The following is a 16,786-nucleotide window of genomic DNA, read 5'->3' as shown; positions in this document are numbered from 1 at the left end:
CACACATTCAAGCCACACGTACACAGTTATTAATAGTACAACTTTTCAAATATATACTGACTAGTAAGAATGGTGTTCAAAGTGAATTTTAAATTCAGTTAGAAATGATTCATTTTAAACTTTAAAAGACTCAGCACACCAAAATACATATATTCTATTTTAACTGTTCTTATTCCTGAACCTCGTGTTCAGCTGTTTTCATTTCCTCTTTCTAATTTTCCTACAAACTTCACTAGTAAGTTCAGCACTGGTTGTCTATATCCTGCAACCCAAATATACCATGAAATAATACTAATCGCACAGAGGCTTAGCTACTATTCAAACAGAAGTGTTCTCTCCTTCAGCAGCCCACTATCCCATGAGCACCAGCACATCCCAGTGGCAGTGTGCTGCAGAAAGCAATGCTAAAAGTGGAGCTTACATGGTAACTGGGAAGGGAAATGGGCAATAAACACGTGTGTGTGCCTAGAACAGCCTGTTTGTGTGGCCTGGTTCAGGAATGAGGGAGCAGCCAGTTTGATTAAACACTTTGCTAAAAGTGGATCTTAGCTTTAGATTTCAATTTGCTGATCCCAGACTCCTTCTGGGCAGGGCACTGACACTGAAGGGTGGAGGGAAGCGGGGAACAGTTGAACTTCAGGCACAAGCACACAGATCAGATCTCTCACTAAAGATGACTGTAATACTCATGGTCAGCCACCGGCAGTACCTTACTGCTCTTGTTGCAGAAAGCCAAGACCACCACAGAAACAAGCATTATTATTTGTTACTTGAAAATGGTCTAGCCAATAATGAGAACTCTAGAAGGGAAGTTCAGAAACTTTCTATTTCCCCTTCAGCCACTGGCTCTCCTATGTGACCTCAGGCCTATTCACTGACCTTTATGAACTCTGGTATCCCCACCCATGCGCTGAGCCTTCCTGACTGTCACACTAGGCTAGTCTCTTAAGCCCTTAAGCTTTAGTGTCATCTGTTAAAGGAGGCCAGAGGAATGACACTGCTTGGCAAACTGTAGGGCACATTACTGACAGAAGCTACTTAAACAGAGATCCAAGCTTGCTACCTGCTTTATGGGAACATTAGGAAGACTGAGGTGAACACGTAAAATGCCTTAAGCTCTCTGCAAAGAAAGGTGTCACACAGTACTAGTGTTTTTAATTTCCAACAGCACTGTTCTTTCCAGTTGTATTTCCAGGCCTTTCTAAGATCTACAACTAAAAGAACCTACGGACCTTCAGAAGTTGAAAAATAAAACCAGGTATGGAGGATCACACCTATAATCTCAGCACTCAGAAGCCTGAGACTGGGGGATTATGAATTTAAGTCTGGTCTAGGCTACAGAGAGAGACCCTGTCTCAAAAGAAACAAGCAGCAAAGTCAAGGAATCATTGCCAGTTTCCCTCCCATCATTAACTTGCCTAGATGATCACAGTTAAGAGGGAGGGTTCTGAATGCCCTGCAGCCAGACAACACTTGTGAGCTATCTGTAGACTGTGTGAAAAAGTATAGCTGTGATTGGTGTAATAATAAAACTGAACAGCCAATAGCTAGGCAGGAGTTATAGGCCATACTTCAGAGAGAACTCTGGGAGGAAGAAAGGAGACACAGAGCAAGCAGGATGTGCAAGAGGAGAGATAATAGCTATGAGTCATGTGGTAGAACATAGATTAATATAAATGGGTTAACTTAAGTTGTAAGAGCTAGTTAGGAACAAGTCTAAGCTATAGGCCGGGCTTTCATAAATAATAAAAAGCCTCCATGTCATTATTTGGGAGCTGGCAGGACAGAGAAAGACTCATTACAAATGCTGGATGAAGAGAAGTTATGCCTTTGTTCTGAGATGCAGATCCCCTACACAACACAAATCCTTGTGTATTTATGAGCAAAGATAATCCTCCAAAGATGACAAGATAACCCATCTCCCAGAGGACAGAGTTCCTAAAGAGTGTCCCAGAGTTTTACTATTGTGTTTCTTTGACAAATCAGCTAAGAAAATATATACTGTGCCCATCTGTCCCCCTGGATGGAGCACAGGTTACACACTGCAGTTCTCTCAAGAAAAGTATTGGCTCTATGATATAGAAATAGCAAGAGCCTGGCATCAATGCTGTGGGTCACTTCCAATGAAAACAGAGAGGGTATATTGATTTGCAGTGATGAAGGCCACCTAAATCCCTCTTTACAGACAGAAAGCAACTCCCACTGACAGCTGTTACTAAGTCAAAGTCAAAACAGCTCCATCTTTCACTTTGGCTAAGACTTCTAAGGCCTTCCCCCTTAGTCTAATAATTTTATAAACTGTCTTCCGTGTACAGACTTTGAACAAGCCCTAAACCTTACAAACTGTCATTACCACTATACCAGTGTCCATGCCTAAATGTCCTGTCTGCCTACTTCTTTCCAACAGCCCTGTTTGCAAAAATGATAACTTGGACTGTATGGGACCACTAGCTTGTCTCCATTACCAAAATGGAGTAGAGTTTCTTTTTTCCATTTTTCTAAAAATTTTCAATTGTGTTTGTGTGCATGCGCACAGAGATAACATAAGAGCAGATAACCAGAAGCCAGAAGATGGGGTCATATCCCCTGGAGCTGGAGTTACAGATAGTTGTGAGCTACTTGATGTGGATGCTGGGCACAGAACTCCAGTCCTCTGCAAGAGCAGTATGTACTGTTAACCACTGTGCCATTTCTCCAGCCCCCTTTTATTGTTATATTTTGAGTCAGTGTCCCATTATGTAGCCCCGTCTGGCCTGGAATTCACAATGTAGAACAGACTGACCTCAAACTGATGAAAATTTGTGTGCTTCTGCCTCTAGAATTTTTTAAAAGATGGTATGAAGAATGATAAAGGAAGGTACCTTTTAGAAATCATCTCTCTTTTTCCCTCTCTAGCCAACAAAAGCATTATTATACCAAAGTCAGAACCCTGGCTATCAAATATGAAAGGCAATGAAAGTTTCCCACTAAAAGCAAATAAAAAGAACTTCTAAATGTTTAACATGTAATTACCAACTCCATTTTAGCAGTTGTGTAGGACAAAGAAAAAAGTAAAAATGTATCAATGCGCCTTCACTGAGGCTGAAGAAGCATCCAAGATGCAGTTCATTCTTGTCTAGCTCATTATTCCAACACAGCTCAGAGCCATACTGCCGATAAATACAAACAAATTTGCCAATCAAAATAATAAGTAAAATAAACAATAGGAATCAGAAATTGAGGGGCAGTGAGTAAGTAAATTTCTTTGAATATTACAAAGAAATTCTCAACAGGAAAAGCAAAACATCTGTCTTCATTTAAAAGTTTGTGTGTGATTTCCTGCATCTAAGAACCTCTTTCTGAACAACAAAGAGGCCACAAAACATCATATTTTCCCCTCCCAGCTTCCCCCTTCAGAAACCCCAAGGTGATGATTAACAAACAGCCCCCTTGTCTTCAGACAGTCTAAGAAGCCACAGGAAAAGATAAATTAAACAGAAGAACCCTGTAAGTAAACAAGAAACAGGCTGCCTGGGGAGAAGACAAAACTTCCTTACAAGAAACAGCAAGTAGCTCTCTTTGCTGACAAGTGGGAGACCAGGGGAAAGCTACCCAGACCTCTCACCAACTGAGGCAGCCTACTGGACAGAGAGCCCATCCTGAATAGTTTCAGCCTTGGACTCCAGGCAGCTGCAGAGACTATTGAAGGGGTTCTGGGTGGAAGCACAAAGTTCAGGGGCTCAAGGGCACAAGAGAAGACTATTCTAGCAACCAGGAGCATCTCCACTCCAACAACGAGCTCGGGCCTGAATCTCTAACTCATGGCCAATTCATTTCCTAAAAGGGCAGCCTCCCAGGCAGTCATTCCAACCTACCACCTATTACTATATCACCATGTGCAGATCTGACCCTACTTAATCACCCTTTGATTGGACATAATCCTTTTCTTAGGATCTTTATAAGAATTAAAGAATTTTGGCAGTATGCCCAGGTCTTTGGTAAGCACATGCCAGACATATAATAAACGTTCACTTCCATTGGAAGGAAACTCTTAATTCCACTCAACGATCACTACTTAAGGTGAGAGAGAGAGAGAGAGAGAAAAAAAAAGAAAAGAAAAAACAACCCCCACAGATATTTTCCTATGGTGCCTCAAAACCAAAAAATCTAACATAAAAAAGAAAAAAGGAGGAACCCACAGAATTCAGAAATAGCCCCCTTAACACCTATACACACCTTTGTGGTTTAAATTTCACCTTCTGGATCCTCTTGCTGAGCAAAAACACTTCACTGGGGTCTTGCCCAAGAAGCTGCCACCTGGTATTAACTACCACAATACTAGATCCTCTGGCAATTTTGAGAAGAAAATAATTTTAAATTTACGTATTTAGATTTACCCCACAGGAGTAAAGCTGGCCCTTACCCCAGAACATCCAACTCAAAGAGGTAAGTAATAGAGAAAACACAACCAAAAACCTCTGTTCCATTAACATTAATCACAAAATACGATCAATGATCAGTAATCTTAAAATAAAAACACAAGAACAAACATGAGCTTCCATTCTCTTCCTTTCTTTCCTCCTGGAATTTATGCACAAGCATCAAAATTTCACTTGCTTATCTCTTTAAAATCTCCCAGCCCAGTAGTATCCACCCTTATTCAGACATTCTAGATCATTTCCTAATGGGTGTAAAACAGAAGAAAGTTCTGTAAGCAAAATTTTTATTGGTTTATTAGTTATTTTCAAATAAAACCTCATTTTTGATGTTTCCCTTTTACACATATGCAAGAGTTTAACCATACTCATTTCAGAATAGCCACTATTTAAAAATTTTATTTCTATCTACATACTGACACCTGTTTCACCAAGCATTCTTTCAAATTGAAATATACAAGACATATAAGAAATCGGTAATACTCCCCCACAAAGTTATCCTGAGAAATCTGCTATGAACAGAACTTTAAATAAATTGACTTCTACTGCAAGCACTGTCCCCAAATAAATTGACTGCATCCTAGAATCAAGTGCACTCAAGGCAGCAATGTCAAGCCAGTCATATATTACTTCAACCTCACTAAATCTCCCCTTATTCTCAAAATCCTAGGCTGCTTTCTAAAATAGTTCACTAAAAAGAACCAACCTAATTAACAACTGCTTCCTCTGCAACAGTGGCCTTGATTTCACTTATTTACACATTAACTGCAGCCTCCTTTTGGCCAAGCCAGTCTATTCTCTGTACCATGCCGAGCCTTTTATCTGCCCTGGACAGCATTTTCTCCAGCAGATGAAGTAGATGCCGATTGATTTGCTGTCGAGCATGGTAAATTAATAGCAACAAATTGCTGAGGGCCCGTCTCGCTGCTCCACCATGCTTCGGCAGTTTTGCTTTATTTGCTCCATGATGGGCAGCAGTCGGCCTCTTCAAGTCAATTTCTTCTTAACAACCTGCAATACTTTTCAATGGTGAAAATAGAGCTGTTCCTTGTAAGTCAGAAATCAATATCCTATTGCCCTTAGAAAATGCTAAACAAGCAGTATTGGCAATCCACTTGGTACTAGAGGGTATCAGATATAATGCAAATCCATACTGCCTCCCTCCTTGTAGTTATTACAGTTTGCTAAAAGGTTCCTAATGTCATTTATCATCATTTACCATTGACCAAAGAGGCTATGATTACGATATCCTATCAGTTGGCAAGGCCTTTCATTTCTATTCAATTAATATTTTAGCAGCACTCAAATGGTTGTGGTCCAAGTCTTATAATGAAATTTGCATGGCTTGGAAAGAAATAAGAATTTTGTAGCTTTAAAGGGAAAGAAATTACATATAAGAATATGCACATACAACAAACACTTTTCATATAATTGTACAAGTTTCACTTTTAGATTTTTAGGTGCCAGATTCCAAAGGTTTTCTGATGATTTTTAAAATTCAAGTACTAAGCAAATAAATTTTAGAAGAGATCTTCAAATTATAAAACGCTGAGAAATTGTGATTCTCGCCCCCCCATTTCACATCACAGTACATTCACCTATTTCATTTCTACAGGTTGAATTCACACATCGATGGCTCCTAATCTACATTCAATATCTACGTTTCAGAGTGGCAACAGCCAGAGTCTGATTCCATTAGAGAGGAATTCTTCAATTATAGTACTGCAGGCGAAGGATTTGAACAAGCAGCATCTAATGGTGGTATCAGATGTACACACCACCCTATCTGCCAAGGGTCACTGACCCAACAAAAGCCATACTACATAAAGAAGGATCAGAAGAAAGTAACAAAAACCCTGGTCCAACCACCCTATCTAAAGCAAAAAACAAAACCCTGCAGACAGGGAAATTCTTGAAGAATCAACTTTCTTTCATTTTAAAAAAAAACTCCATTTTGAAGCCATCACAATGAATTCCATGCCATTTCTAACCAGGTCCTAATTATCAAGCCCATTTTCATACTAAAACTGAAGACAACGGAAAAGTATTCATTCCCACTGTGGCCTAGAACACTCCACTTAAAACTTCTCTGGGGTTTTTTTTTCCCCAGCTTCATCTGTTCAGCTCTATCAATTCTACTAAAGATTACCAAAAATTACATTCATATTTTATGCTCCAATTCCATGTCATGTCACTGAGTTCCCCTTTAAAAAAAAAATCCACTAATTTTACCAGACTAATGCTATTTACTCAGTTACCAAAATTTAAATTAATTATGTTCTCAAACATAATTGTTAAAAATTGGCAACATTACGCAGGCTTAATTAAGATTAAATCCAATTTACTAAATGTACTTTAATTGGTACTAATTACATTAGCTTTCATTTCAGAATGACAAATTCCCCATAGGTTTCATTTTATGGTTCTCCATCAGAATCAACCCAGGGCAACTGATGATGAGCATCACCAAACAGGAGCGGGGGAATGGGGGCCCTCCCTGTTTACCACTGCTTCCTACTAGCATCCTTTTATCCATCTGCTAAGTCACAGATTCATGGATCCTTCAAAACCTTCACTTTCTGTCCCAGTGAAAAATTTCCTTAAAAATACTCTCAGTAGCTAGCTGCAGCCAAGACGAATAGGAACATAGGAATATTAACAACAACAAAAAAATATGCACAAAGGTTTCAAATATCGGGGCCACCAATTACTAAGGTACTTCTGAGGCCTCCTGGGACTCCTACTCTTGAACTCTTGAGACACAAATCTAATAAGTGAATAAGCCTAAACCGATCTTGAGAAATAGGCCCAATTATGCCTCGGGGCAACTTCCTTGCATTATTGCTGCTTTCCATTACAAGGATATCCAGCGGGTGCATCTGGAAGAGAGGCTAAGAGAAACTAAGGCTGTCTGCCTAGGAAAACAAATAAAGACAGATATGCCTCTGTGCTTAAGGGGGAAAAAGAAAGAAAATATAATAAGTAGGTGGTTTGCAGGGCTGTCTGTATTTCATAATGTGATAAACTGCCCTCGGGATGCTTGATATGATTGAATTCAAAAGCAAGAAGGGAAAAAAGGCAAAGTGTACTCTTCTCAATTTTAAATGGATGGCATTTGAGGACAGCAGACAAGATGATAAAATTTATAGTCATATAAAATGTGTAAAATTAAAGGATCTCACATATATCCCAGCACCAAAATAAGAAACACATACAGTTATGTTGACACAGATATAGATAGCATAAGGAGATCCAGAAACTAAGTAGTCAGGGTAAGGCAAAGTATAGAAAAGGGAGAAATAAAGGGGCATTAACATAGTTCACTCTGTAAAGAGAAACTAATGTTGGGAGAATACATAAAAACCAAAAAAAAAAAAAAAATAGTATGTGCAAGATCCAAAATATATAAGCAGTAATTGTATTCCTGTGAGGTAGAACTAAAGGGAATCCACCCATAAAGCTGGATACATTTTGCTTACTAACAGAAACAGAAATGGTGAGGATCCTAAAATGAAAATTTAAATATGTGTCATTCAAACTACATGTATATATTAGTATTAGCATATATAATATGCTAACATTAGCATAACCAAATAGCATACAGAGTAGGACAGGACTTGAAGTATTCAATGTAAATAATGTAATTTTTTGCAACTTTATTTTTCCAAATACTATCTGATTGCCTTTACTGTCTAAGAGTCATCTTTTAAGGAACTATTAATGTGGGGAGATTCCTGCCATGTGGTGAATAACTGTCAAAAAGAATTCTTGCAGCTAATGACAGGTGGTCATCTCATACTTTTTAATCTTAGAAGGTACATACAACACCCTGACCACAAATAAGTAAGACATGAAAAGCAGAAAGTTGTCTATTGCCTCTTTCTCAGCAGGCAAATATACATGTATCTATTCTGAAATGGTTGAGGAGAGCCCTGAAGTCCTTTATGAGGGGATGACCTCAAAGAAATGCTTCCTGGATGAATTATCAATCCCAAGCAGTATTATTTTACAAATATACATATATTATTTTCTTCCATTTAGGGAACTCAAGCCAAATCATTTCATTTCGTCTCTTGAAAAAAAGAAAAAATCCAATCAAAACCAAACCCTATAGTAGCTGCAGTCGTCATATATACTACCCATCAATGCTTTCTTCCCCTGCAACCCTAAACTAATTATAGATTTCAAGACCCAGGGTTAAACATTAATCACATCCTCCTATCAGGTTCATTTATTCTGTACAAATTTTGGAAGTTGAAGCTAGAGTTCCTGGTAAGACCCAACTAAGTAGCCTCTGGGGACTAGTACAAGGATTTTACATCAATTTCTTTTACAGCTCTGCAGATTTCATTTTGATCCTCCCAGCTCGCTCATTCTCTATTCTTTCATAGTGATCCAATGAAGGCTTCACACAATTTACAATTTTATTTATTAGTATTTTCCAAGGAAAGTTCTTTTGTAAGATAGGTTTTTGATGCCTGAAATATATAAGGAAACACTTTTAAAAAAGAAAATACCCATTTTAAATTTTGCATACAGCTTTTGTAAGTGTAGAAAAGTTTAATATGTATTCTGATTTAAGAATAACATTTTAAATTCTTAAAAGTTAGGATGATATGGAACATGAGGAACCACATGAGAAAAACTAACCTTCTCACTCATCCCCAGTCTTTTAAAATACAGTCTTTTAAAATAAAATAAAATAGAAATGACGAATGTACAAAAGAAAAATCACAAAACAGACAAATTTCTAAGTACATGAGTATTACTGTCACTTAAAATGATTATAAAGAAATAACTTACCTGTTTGTGCATTTCTATGTTCAACCCATACGACATTTCATAATACTGTCAAAGAAGGAAAAGCAATTAAATCTGTACCTTTCAAATAATCTCTCCAGTTTGCTCAAAATGACCAAGTATACCAAAAACAAAGTAACCAACACAAAGGTCTTACCTTAACCAAAATATCCACAATATCTGGGTCAATAAATAAAAAGGATGTTCAATTAACTATTTCTAAAAAACTAGAAGCCATCCTAAGACACACCCAAAGAGAAAAACTCAGAAAACTAAGACAATTAATGTTAAAACTCAGCATTCTTAATATTTCCAATTGTCTTTTCAACATCATATGCAAATGAATTGAAAAAGTCTCACGAAAACTTGGTTTTATATGACTCTTAATTCCTAAGCACAGTAGAAATATCTCACAAATGCTGATTGATGTTCTGAAAGAACTGTTAAAAAAGGTGATGTTACCTTAGAGTTCAGTTTTCGGTTCTAATGTACTACTTACAGATGCAAAGCAGAAGAACTTGATAGAAAACTAATTAATGAGTCACCCTGCAAGTTCTTTCAACACAAAATATACTTCTGAATCATAAAAATGCTTCATAATACTTCTGTAAACATAGATTTGATTTGTCCGAATGGGAGTATAACTACCATACAGAAAATCTGGCAGCTCAAATTAACACTCCTAAGAACCAAAATAACACTATTGAAATTGAAAGCATACACACAAAAATATAAACAGAGTAGCATGATGAATGGGAAATTTTCTGGAAAGGGGTCTGGTGTCTTTTCCTGTCCAAATCATTAATTAAAAGGCATAAAACACATCTAATTTTAAGAGTATATAGAAAAACTGGTTACAATTGGAGCAAGAGCAATAAAACAACAAAGAAAACCACTAACAAAAATATTTTGCTTGTGACTAAACAAAAAAATGAAGATTTTCCCCCATTTTTTCAATCTGTAAAAACAAAAAGCAAAGAAAATTATACCCCATGCATCTGAACTTTTTGAAAATTTAAATCAAAGCTGGTTGTCAAAGCCAAGTTATAACAACCTAGAATTACAGGTTGCTAATGGACACATACCCACAACCTCAACAACACTGGCAGGGCCACTGTGATGTATCCTGCAGCCTCCAGCAACTTAAATCGTATTCTTGCTTTAAGTATCCCAGGCTAATGAGCACTTTGAATCTGTGACACAGTTTTCTTACCATGACATAATGCCGCTGCATCTCTGTCTTCTCACTGGCGAGTTTCTCACATTCCAGCTTCAGACTATTCAAGACATAAAACCATCTAAGTACAGTGTAGAACTTAACTTACATCCTTCAACTCCAAATCCACATCCTTTCCTCTAAATCATCACCTCCTATTGTCAATCCAATGATATTAAACAGCACTTTACTAATGAAAGGGAAGAGAAATGAGCGACAAGAACCAGCCTGGTCTTGCCTTTTCAATAAGGATAAACTGTGGGGGTTGGGAAAGAGGGCTTTATGTTTGAAAGAAATAAACCCTCTTGCCAATTTAACTCTGCAACTTCATCCAGAACTGAATATTCTTCACTACATTCACTTACTAAAACATGAAAATAAACATCGATAATAATTTTATGTATAAAAGCAAAACTAAGTCCATGAAAATGCCGCAGGGGAGGTTTCACCTTTACAAAGATTAATGAAAATCAGAATAAAAACAATCTTATAAATGATGTTTTTTTCCCTCCAAAAAATACAGGTAAGTTGAATATCATGGGGGTGGGGGAGGGGTGTTGATCTGGTCCAGCAGCTTGTTTGGGTTCTTGAATTTATGCAGCAAGAATTCTGCATCATTAAGGATCCAATGAAACAAGTATGTTCCAAAAGCACTCCAAGTCTATGAGCCTCGAAGACGAAAGCATTGTTTTTGTTTTTCGTTTTTTTTTTTTTTTTAATAAAAGTAATGAAATGGCTCACTGCTTACTTCCCCTGGCTCTCAAGCTATGCCACGGAATGGCAGAAGGAAGGGCTCAAGCAGAGTAATAAAGGACCAAGAAGTCAAAAGGCTCCAGAACCTTCCCAACCTTCCATTCTCCTGACCCAATAAATCAATATCGAAAGTTTGGCCTCAGCGTTTTCCAAGTCTCCTCTGTTTCGATTGTTCCGCTTCCTTTTCTGTTTACAGGAGAAGAAAACGCTTAATTTCTTTACACCTGCCTGAAGGGAAAAGAGGCCCTGACTTGCCTTTTCTGCCCACAGGAAAAAAAAAAAAATGGTAATACCTTCGTGGGGGGGGGGGTGTGGAGTCGAAGGGGGTGGTGTTTGTGTGGGGGGGGGGGGTAGACAAGAGCTAAGCAAACAAGAGGATCAGCTAAAGTCAATATCGTTACCTGTGGTATTGAGCCTGTAAAAACTGAAACTCTTCCTTAATCCGATCACAGGATTCGGAAATTGTAAATTTGAAGGGTTGAGCAGGCTGATGCGGTGCCTAAAGAACAACAATAAAATATTTAATTAGCCCACATCGCAGGTGGGGGGGGGGCGCGACAGCCCGCGGTGGTGGTGTTGGGGGGGGGGGGGGGGACGGTCACCGCGCCGCTCCCGCCTCTCGCTCCCCCGCAGGGGGTCCGGGTACCTCCAGGCGGCCTCCCTCAGCTCCCGAGACCTGCTCCTCAGCCTGCCCCCCCCCCCCCCCGCCGCACTCCCCAAGCCCCGAACCCCCGGCCCCGCGCACCCATCCCTCCCTACCCGGAATCGAAAGTGGCCCGTCGGGGGCAGCCGCGCCATGGCGTCGGGCCGCCGTCAGCTAGCTGAGCGAGTCCGGCCTGCAGCCGCCCGCCCGCGCCCTCCGCCCCGCAGACTCGCGCCGCCCGGCTCGCCCCCTCGGGAGAGCGGCGCGGGCGGAGGAGAGCGGCGGCGCGCGGCTTCCCGGGGCTTCAGAGACAACAATAAGAAAATGGCTACAAGTCGGTCGCCTCCCGCACCCTCGGAGCGGCCGGCCGCGGACAGGGCGGCGGGCGCGGCGCCACTCACCGGGTGGCGCGTCTGCGGGTACATCTTGCTCAGGTCGCGAATCATCCACGCCGCTTTAGTTGGCTGCGCCGGGCAGGGGCGCACGGCTCATCCGCTTCGAGGGCCCCGCGGCGGCGTCCCGGGCCTGCGGGTCTCGCGTGACGCGGGCGGCAGGCAGGCGCGGCGGCTGGGCGCGGGCGGCCGGCTCCGCATTCCCCGCGGGCGTCACTGAGGGCGGCGGGCACCGTCCGTCCTGCGCCCGCCGAGCCCCGCGCCCGCCGAGCGCCGCCCGCCCGCTCGCTCGCTCGCGCCCCACTCCAAACTTTTTTTATTTGTCTTTTAATTGGCTGCTATTCCTCGGAATGAATGGTCGCTTCTTCCCTGAGAGCGAGCGCAAACTCCTTTGGTTCGGAAGAGGTCTCGCGGCGCTTGGGGGTTCTCTGGAGATTTTTCACTTCACAGCAACGATCTTTTAAAAGGCACCTTTTAGCTTCTTTTACCACATTTCATTTCCTTTTCTTCCTTCCTGTTTTTTTAGCCCCAAATTGAAGGGGATTATAAAAATAAAAGAGCGAAACGCTTGCGGCTTTTTAAAATTCTCTTTCAAACTCTGCGAACACCACCTCAAAATAATACACGAGTGTGTAAGAGGGGGGGAAGAAGGCAGCCAACAGCCGAACGCCCGCTCGGAACGGCTCTAACAACGCGCTCTGTGTAGGTGACTTCTTTGACCAAATTTAGCAGCAGCTAATCATTAACATTCTGATACATATTCACGACCATCCGCGGAGGGCCCGTGGAGCATCCCGGGAGATGTAGTCCTCGTGGGGCTACAGTGGCCGTGGATGCCGCCAGATTGACTACAGTCTCCAGCTAGCCCCGCGCGCGCTCGGCGGCGCTCTCCAGGCGCTCCGCCCTCCCGCGGCGCGAGGGCGCCGCACCAACCAATCGGAGATGGCTGAACATTAATCGCCGTTCTGTGTTACTGCCCATCATTTCACCGCTGACAAATGGCAAGCCAGGAGGGCGGGGCCGGACAGGCTGGACCCACGTGGGGGTAGGGCGTGACGAGTAGTTCCGACCAATGAGTGCAAAGGATTGGTGCTGGCGGGGGCGGGGCGGAGCGGCCCGCCCGGGGCGGAGCCTCGCCCTGGCCGCCGTTCCCTAGCGCGAGCTTTCGAACCGCGGAAACATTTGTTCAGCTGTCAATCAAAGTAACGTGGGGTGGCGAGCCGCGGCTGCTGCTGTCGCTGCTGCCCTGGCTGCATCTTTAGAAGCAGGTTTCAGAGGCGATGGCGGGCGGTGAGCCTGCAGGCCGGTCCGAAGACGCCCTCTGAGGCTCGTCTCTCGCCCAACTCAGAGCCAGGGCTAGGCGGCCGCGCCGGGGTGCGCACTAATTAGGGCCCGATGTCTCGGTAAAGAGACAAGCTCGGCCTTGTGCAACGTGCCGAAACCCCTGTTGAGACAAGAGAGGGAGGATCGCGCTGATCCCACTCCGTGCGGTTCACATCCATTTTACGCGCTGCTGGAGTCGGCATAATTTTCCGCGTGAGCGCGGACGCGGTCGGCCCGGTTTAGAGCCACAGCCGGGAGGCGTGCACTGGGCCGGTCCCGGGGCCTCCCGGCCAGCCGGCCAACTCTGACGTTCCCTGTCTTGGGTGGCATAAGTCAAGTTCGTCCCGGGTTTGAAAGAGGGCCCAAGATGGCCTGGGGAAGAGGGTCAGGGCCCGGGGAAGGCAGGTCGTGGCAGTTTTGAGGCTCAGAGGGTGTGCGAGAGCTTGCAAGCTGCGTTAAGAAACCTCTGACCTGTGGGCAATCAGGGTAATTCAGAAAAAGTCAAGCAGGATTATAACCATGGTGGCTGCGTTTGGGACATTTATTTCCGAGTCCCTCTGTAACTCGAGGTACCGGCTAATAATGTGCTGTTGGTTCAACAAAAGTGGGAAAACCATTTTTAGTAATGATAACGCTTTCCTCGGAAAAGGAAATCAGTAGCTTAATGCCCAACTCAAGGCGTTTGTTGGGACTCCTGTGCACTGGCCACTGAGGACACTGGGGCAATGGTTACTAAAAATCCAGAACTGAAGCTCATAGAATGCTTCCATTCTGCAGATAATTTTCTTCATTTCCAAAATAAGACGATGAAGGACTTGCCTCTGTCCTACACCCAACTATTAAAATGTGGCCAATCTAGAATAAAAGCTACACGTTCACATAAAGACGGGATTTTGAAGTGAGGGGATAAAAAAAGAAAATAGCTCGATAATGATTTCATATTGGGATTACATTTTTAAATATCCGTTAAGCAAAATGTGTTTCTTTTTTGCCTGTTTTTTAACCTTGCTTCCAAAACAATTTGAGAATTTTTACTCATTTATTTGGGAGAGAGAGAGAGTTAGTTCACAAGCCCCAAGGATCAAGCTCTTGCTTGGCAAGTGCATTTACCTGTTGAGCTATCTTGCCGGCCCTAAATTATTTTCTGAAGTGTTCACCGACTCCATTGTATAGCAGTGTTGTGAAATGTGCTCAGAAGACTTGAGTGATGCTGTATCTGCATTAGGACACTGGGTCTCAGAACACGAACAAACACCGTTTTTCTGAGGTTGCTTACTTGCTTTCCCTAGAACTTTTTAGTGGCTTATTACCACGTTGTCTCTGTGGGAAGTTCCATGTTCTTTCTGTATTTCAGTCAAAATGGTAGTAAGTTCCATGGGACCTGGGACTTGGTTAGTCAGGGCTATGCTCCAAATGCCCTGGATGATGCCTGGCATGTAGCTGGTGCTCAGTAAATGCTTGTTAATGGCCTTGGCAAATCCAAGCCCTGTGTTCTCAGTATAGAAAGCTGCCATATCATTTGGATCCAACTTGCTGTAATTCCATGCAGTCAGTTCCTAGGACAGGAAACAAGAAGTTTAATACCAGAGCCTGAAGGGCTATTGAAAGGGTCACGGGGGAAAGAAACTTTGTTCATAGGAAATATTAGCTTATAGTAGAGACCTTTCTCTTAACCTCTCTCAACAGTTTATGTCAACAGAAAAGTGGCTGGAGAAAATGGGGTGTTTCTTCTTTTTAAGTACACTTTTCAACTGCAATCTGTGTGTATGTGTTACATTTTGGCCTTGGGTCGGATCTACATAATTTGTAGCGTGCCTCCGACAGATGCCAAGTGAGATGACACATCTCCCACTCTGCCCCCAGCACAATGAGTGGTTCTCCTGTTGATCATATCTCCTACGCTGCCCTACCTGTGCTTCTCTGTCTTTTCACTGTTGAGCCAGTCACGGAATGATTTAGGGGCTTATTTTGTTCTACCACAGAGTGCGAGACTCCAGAGATCTCATATGAGATGGCTTTGGTGGCACCGTTGGTGTATAAAAGCCATGCCTAGCAGGGTCCAATCTCAAAAGTGACAGATGCCAGGCCAAGAACACTTTTTACTAAGGTTAAAGGCTATAAATCATTTATTATTTCACAACATATCTATTGAGTATAAATGCCAAAATAAGAGAACTTAACAACAAACATGGCTATTACTGATTTATTGCCCATATTCTAACTTTTACCTTCTTTGTCTGCTCAGTAAAAGTGAATCTGGACCCTTTAAATATTTTCCAGCTGAGAGAACAGGTTCATCAATAGAGGGCCCTGGAGAGATTCCAAGACAAAGAAGTTTGCCTCCTAGTTCAGTGTGTGTGCAGGGTCATTCCCCAAAGAACAAGGAGCAGGAGGCAGCAGCAGCCAGCAGCTTCCTCCAGTCCATGGTTAGGTGGTTTGGAGCAAGTGTCTGAGCATGTACCTCCCTCAACAGTTCCTCCTAACACTGCAAAAGATGCATCTTCAGCAGATGCTGATGTGTGGACTTCTGGTGAGTTAGAGAAAGCAGGTTTCCCGCTGGAATCAACAGTTTTCTCCAGCAAGGTCCAGTTCTAAGTCCTCGAGTCTTCCAGGGTCTTGCAGGAACAATTCCTTTTCAGCGTTTGTGGGAGGGTAAGGGCTGGAGATAGGGGGTGTTCTGTCTCAGTACTAGGGGCAGTTGCTTCACTTTATACCTGTTTTGTATGTTCTCAGGCCCTATATGACAACACATACACACACTAGCTACAGTTTAAAAAATCCTGAACACATAACCAAAATTTAATTCAAAATCAAATGTATAATGAATCAAAGGTTTTTCTGGCCCAGCGTTCCTTGGTTCTGAACACACAAGCACGTGCTACCATGCTATTCAGCATCACTGAAAGATGACTGGAACACCTTGGCTCAGAGTCCAGACTACTGTAAGTTATGAATCTCTGTGTTTTTAGTGTACGTACCAAGTTTTCCGCTCTTATGGAAAAATAATTTAATTATAGAAAACAGACTTTTAATATTTTCCTACCACTATTCTTCCGAATGTAAGTATCAAATTAGTATGTCTTTGGATAGGATTGTGTTAGAATGTTTGATTTTTAAAATTGCTGTTTGAATTGCTGACTTGAGCTTCATAAAAAAATCATTCAATGAATTTTGGCTTGAGATTAGGACAGAATCTCCAACAATTTCTGAGGTGGCCCTAAACATACTTCTGCCATTTTATTCT

The 16,786-nt window shown here is 42.2% G+C and overlaps 1 protein-coding gene across 11 annotated transcripts in view; it reads right to left on the bottom strand.

The window, feature by feature from the left end:
* Positions 1-12,413, bottom strand: part of Tle4 (TLE family member 4, transcriptional corepressor) — a 143,124-nt gene extending 130,711 nt beyond the window's left edge. For 3 of the 11 annotated variants that reach the window (XM_052761535.1, XM_052761531.1, XM_052761540.1), the window contains exons 1-4: positions 12,229-12,411; positions 11,586-11,683; positions 10,429-10,492; positions 9,219-9,263 (exon numbers count right to left, since the gene is read on the bottom strand). In XM_052761535.1, coding sequence (XP_052617495.1) covers positions 9,219-9,263; positions 10,429-10,492; positions 11,586-11,683; positions 12,229-12,273 — 252 coding nt within the window. In that variant the 5' untranslated portion in view covers positions 12,274-12,411. Of the gene's footprint in view, positions 1-9,218; positions 9,264-10,428; positions 10,493-11,585; positions 11,684-11,943; positions 12,065-12,228 lie in introns of those variants that run through there. The other 8 variants (XM_052761538.1, XM_052761539.1, XM_052761541.1 and 5 more) reach the window with 5 other exon arrangements.
* Positions 12,414-16,786: the final 4,373 nt, after the last annotated feature.

Source organism: Peromyscus californicus, unplaced genomic scaffold (assembly GCF_007827085.1).
Source record: "Peromyscus californicus insignis strain IS unplaced genomic scaffold, ASM782708v3 Scaffold_4__1_contigs__length_199733344, whole genome shotgun sequence".
Taxonomy (NCBI): Eukaryota; Metazoa; Chordata; class Mammalia; order Rodentia; family Cricetidae; genus Peromyscus; species Peromyscus californicus.
Note: the sequence above shows the minus strand (reverse complement) of the source record. Positions and strands in the feature narration are given on the sequence as shown.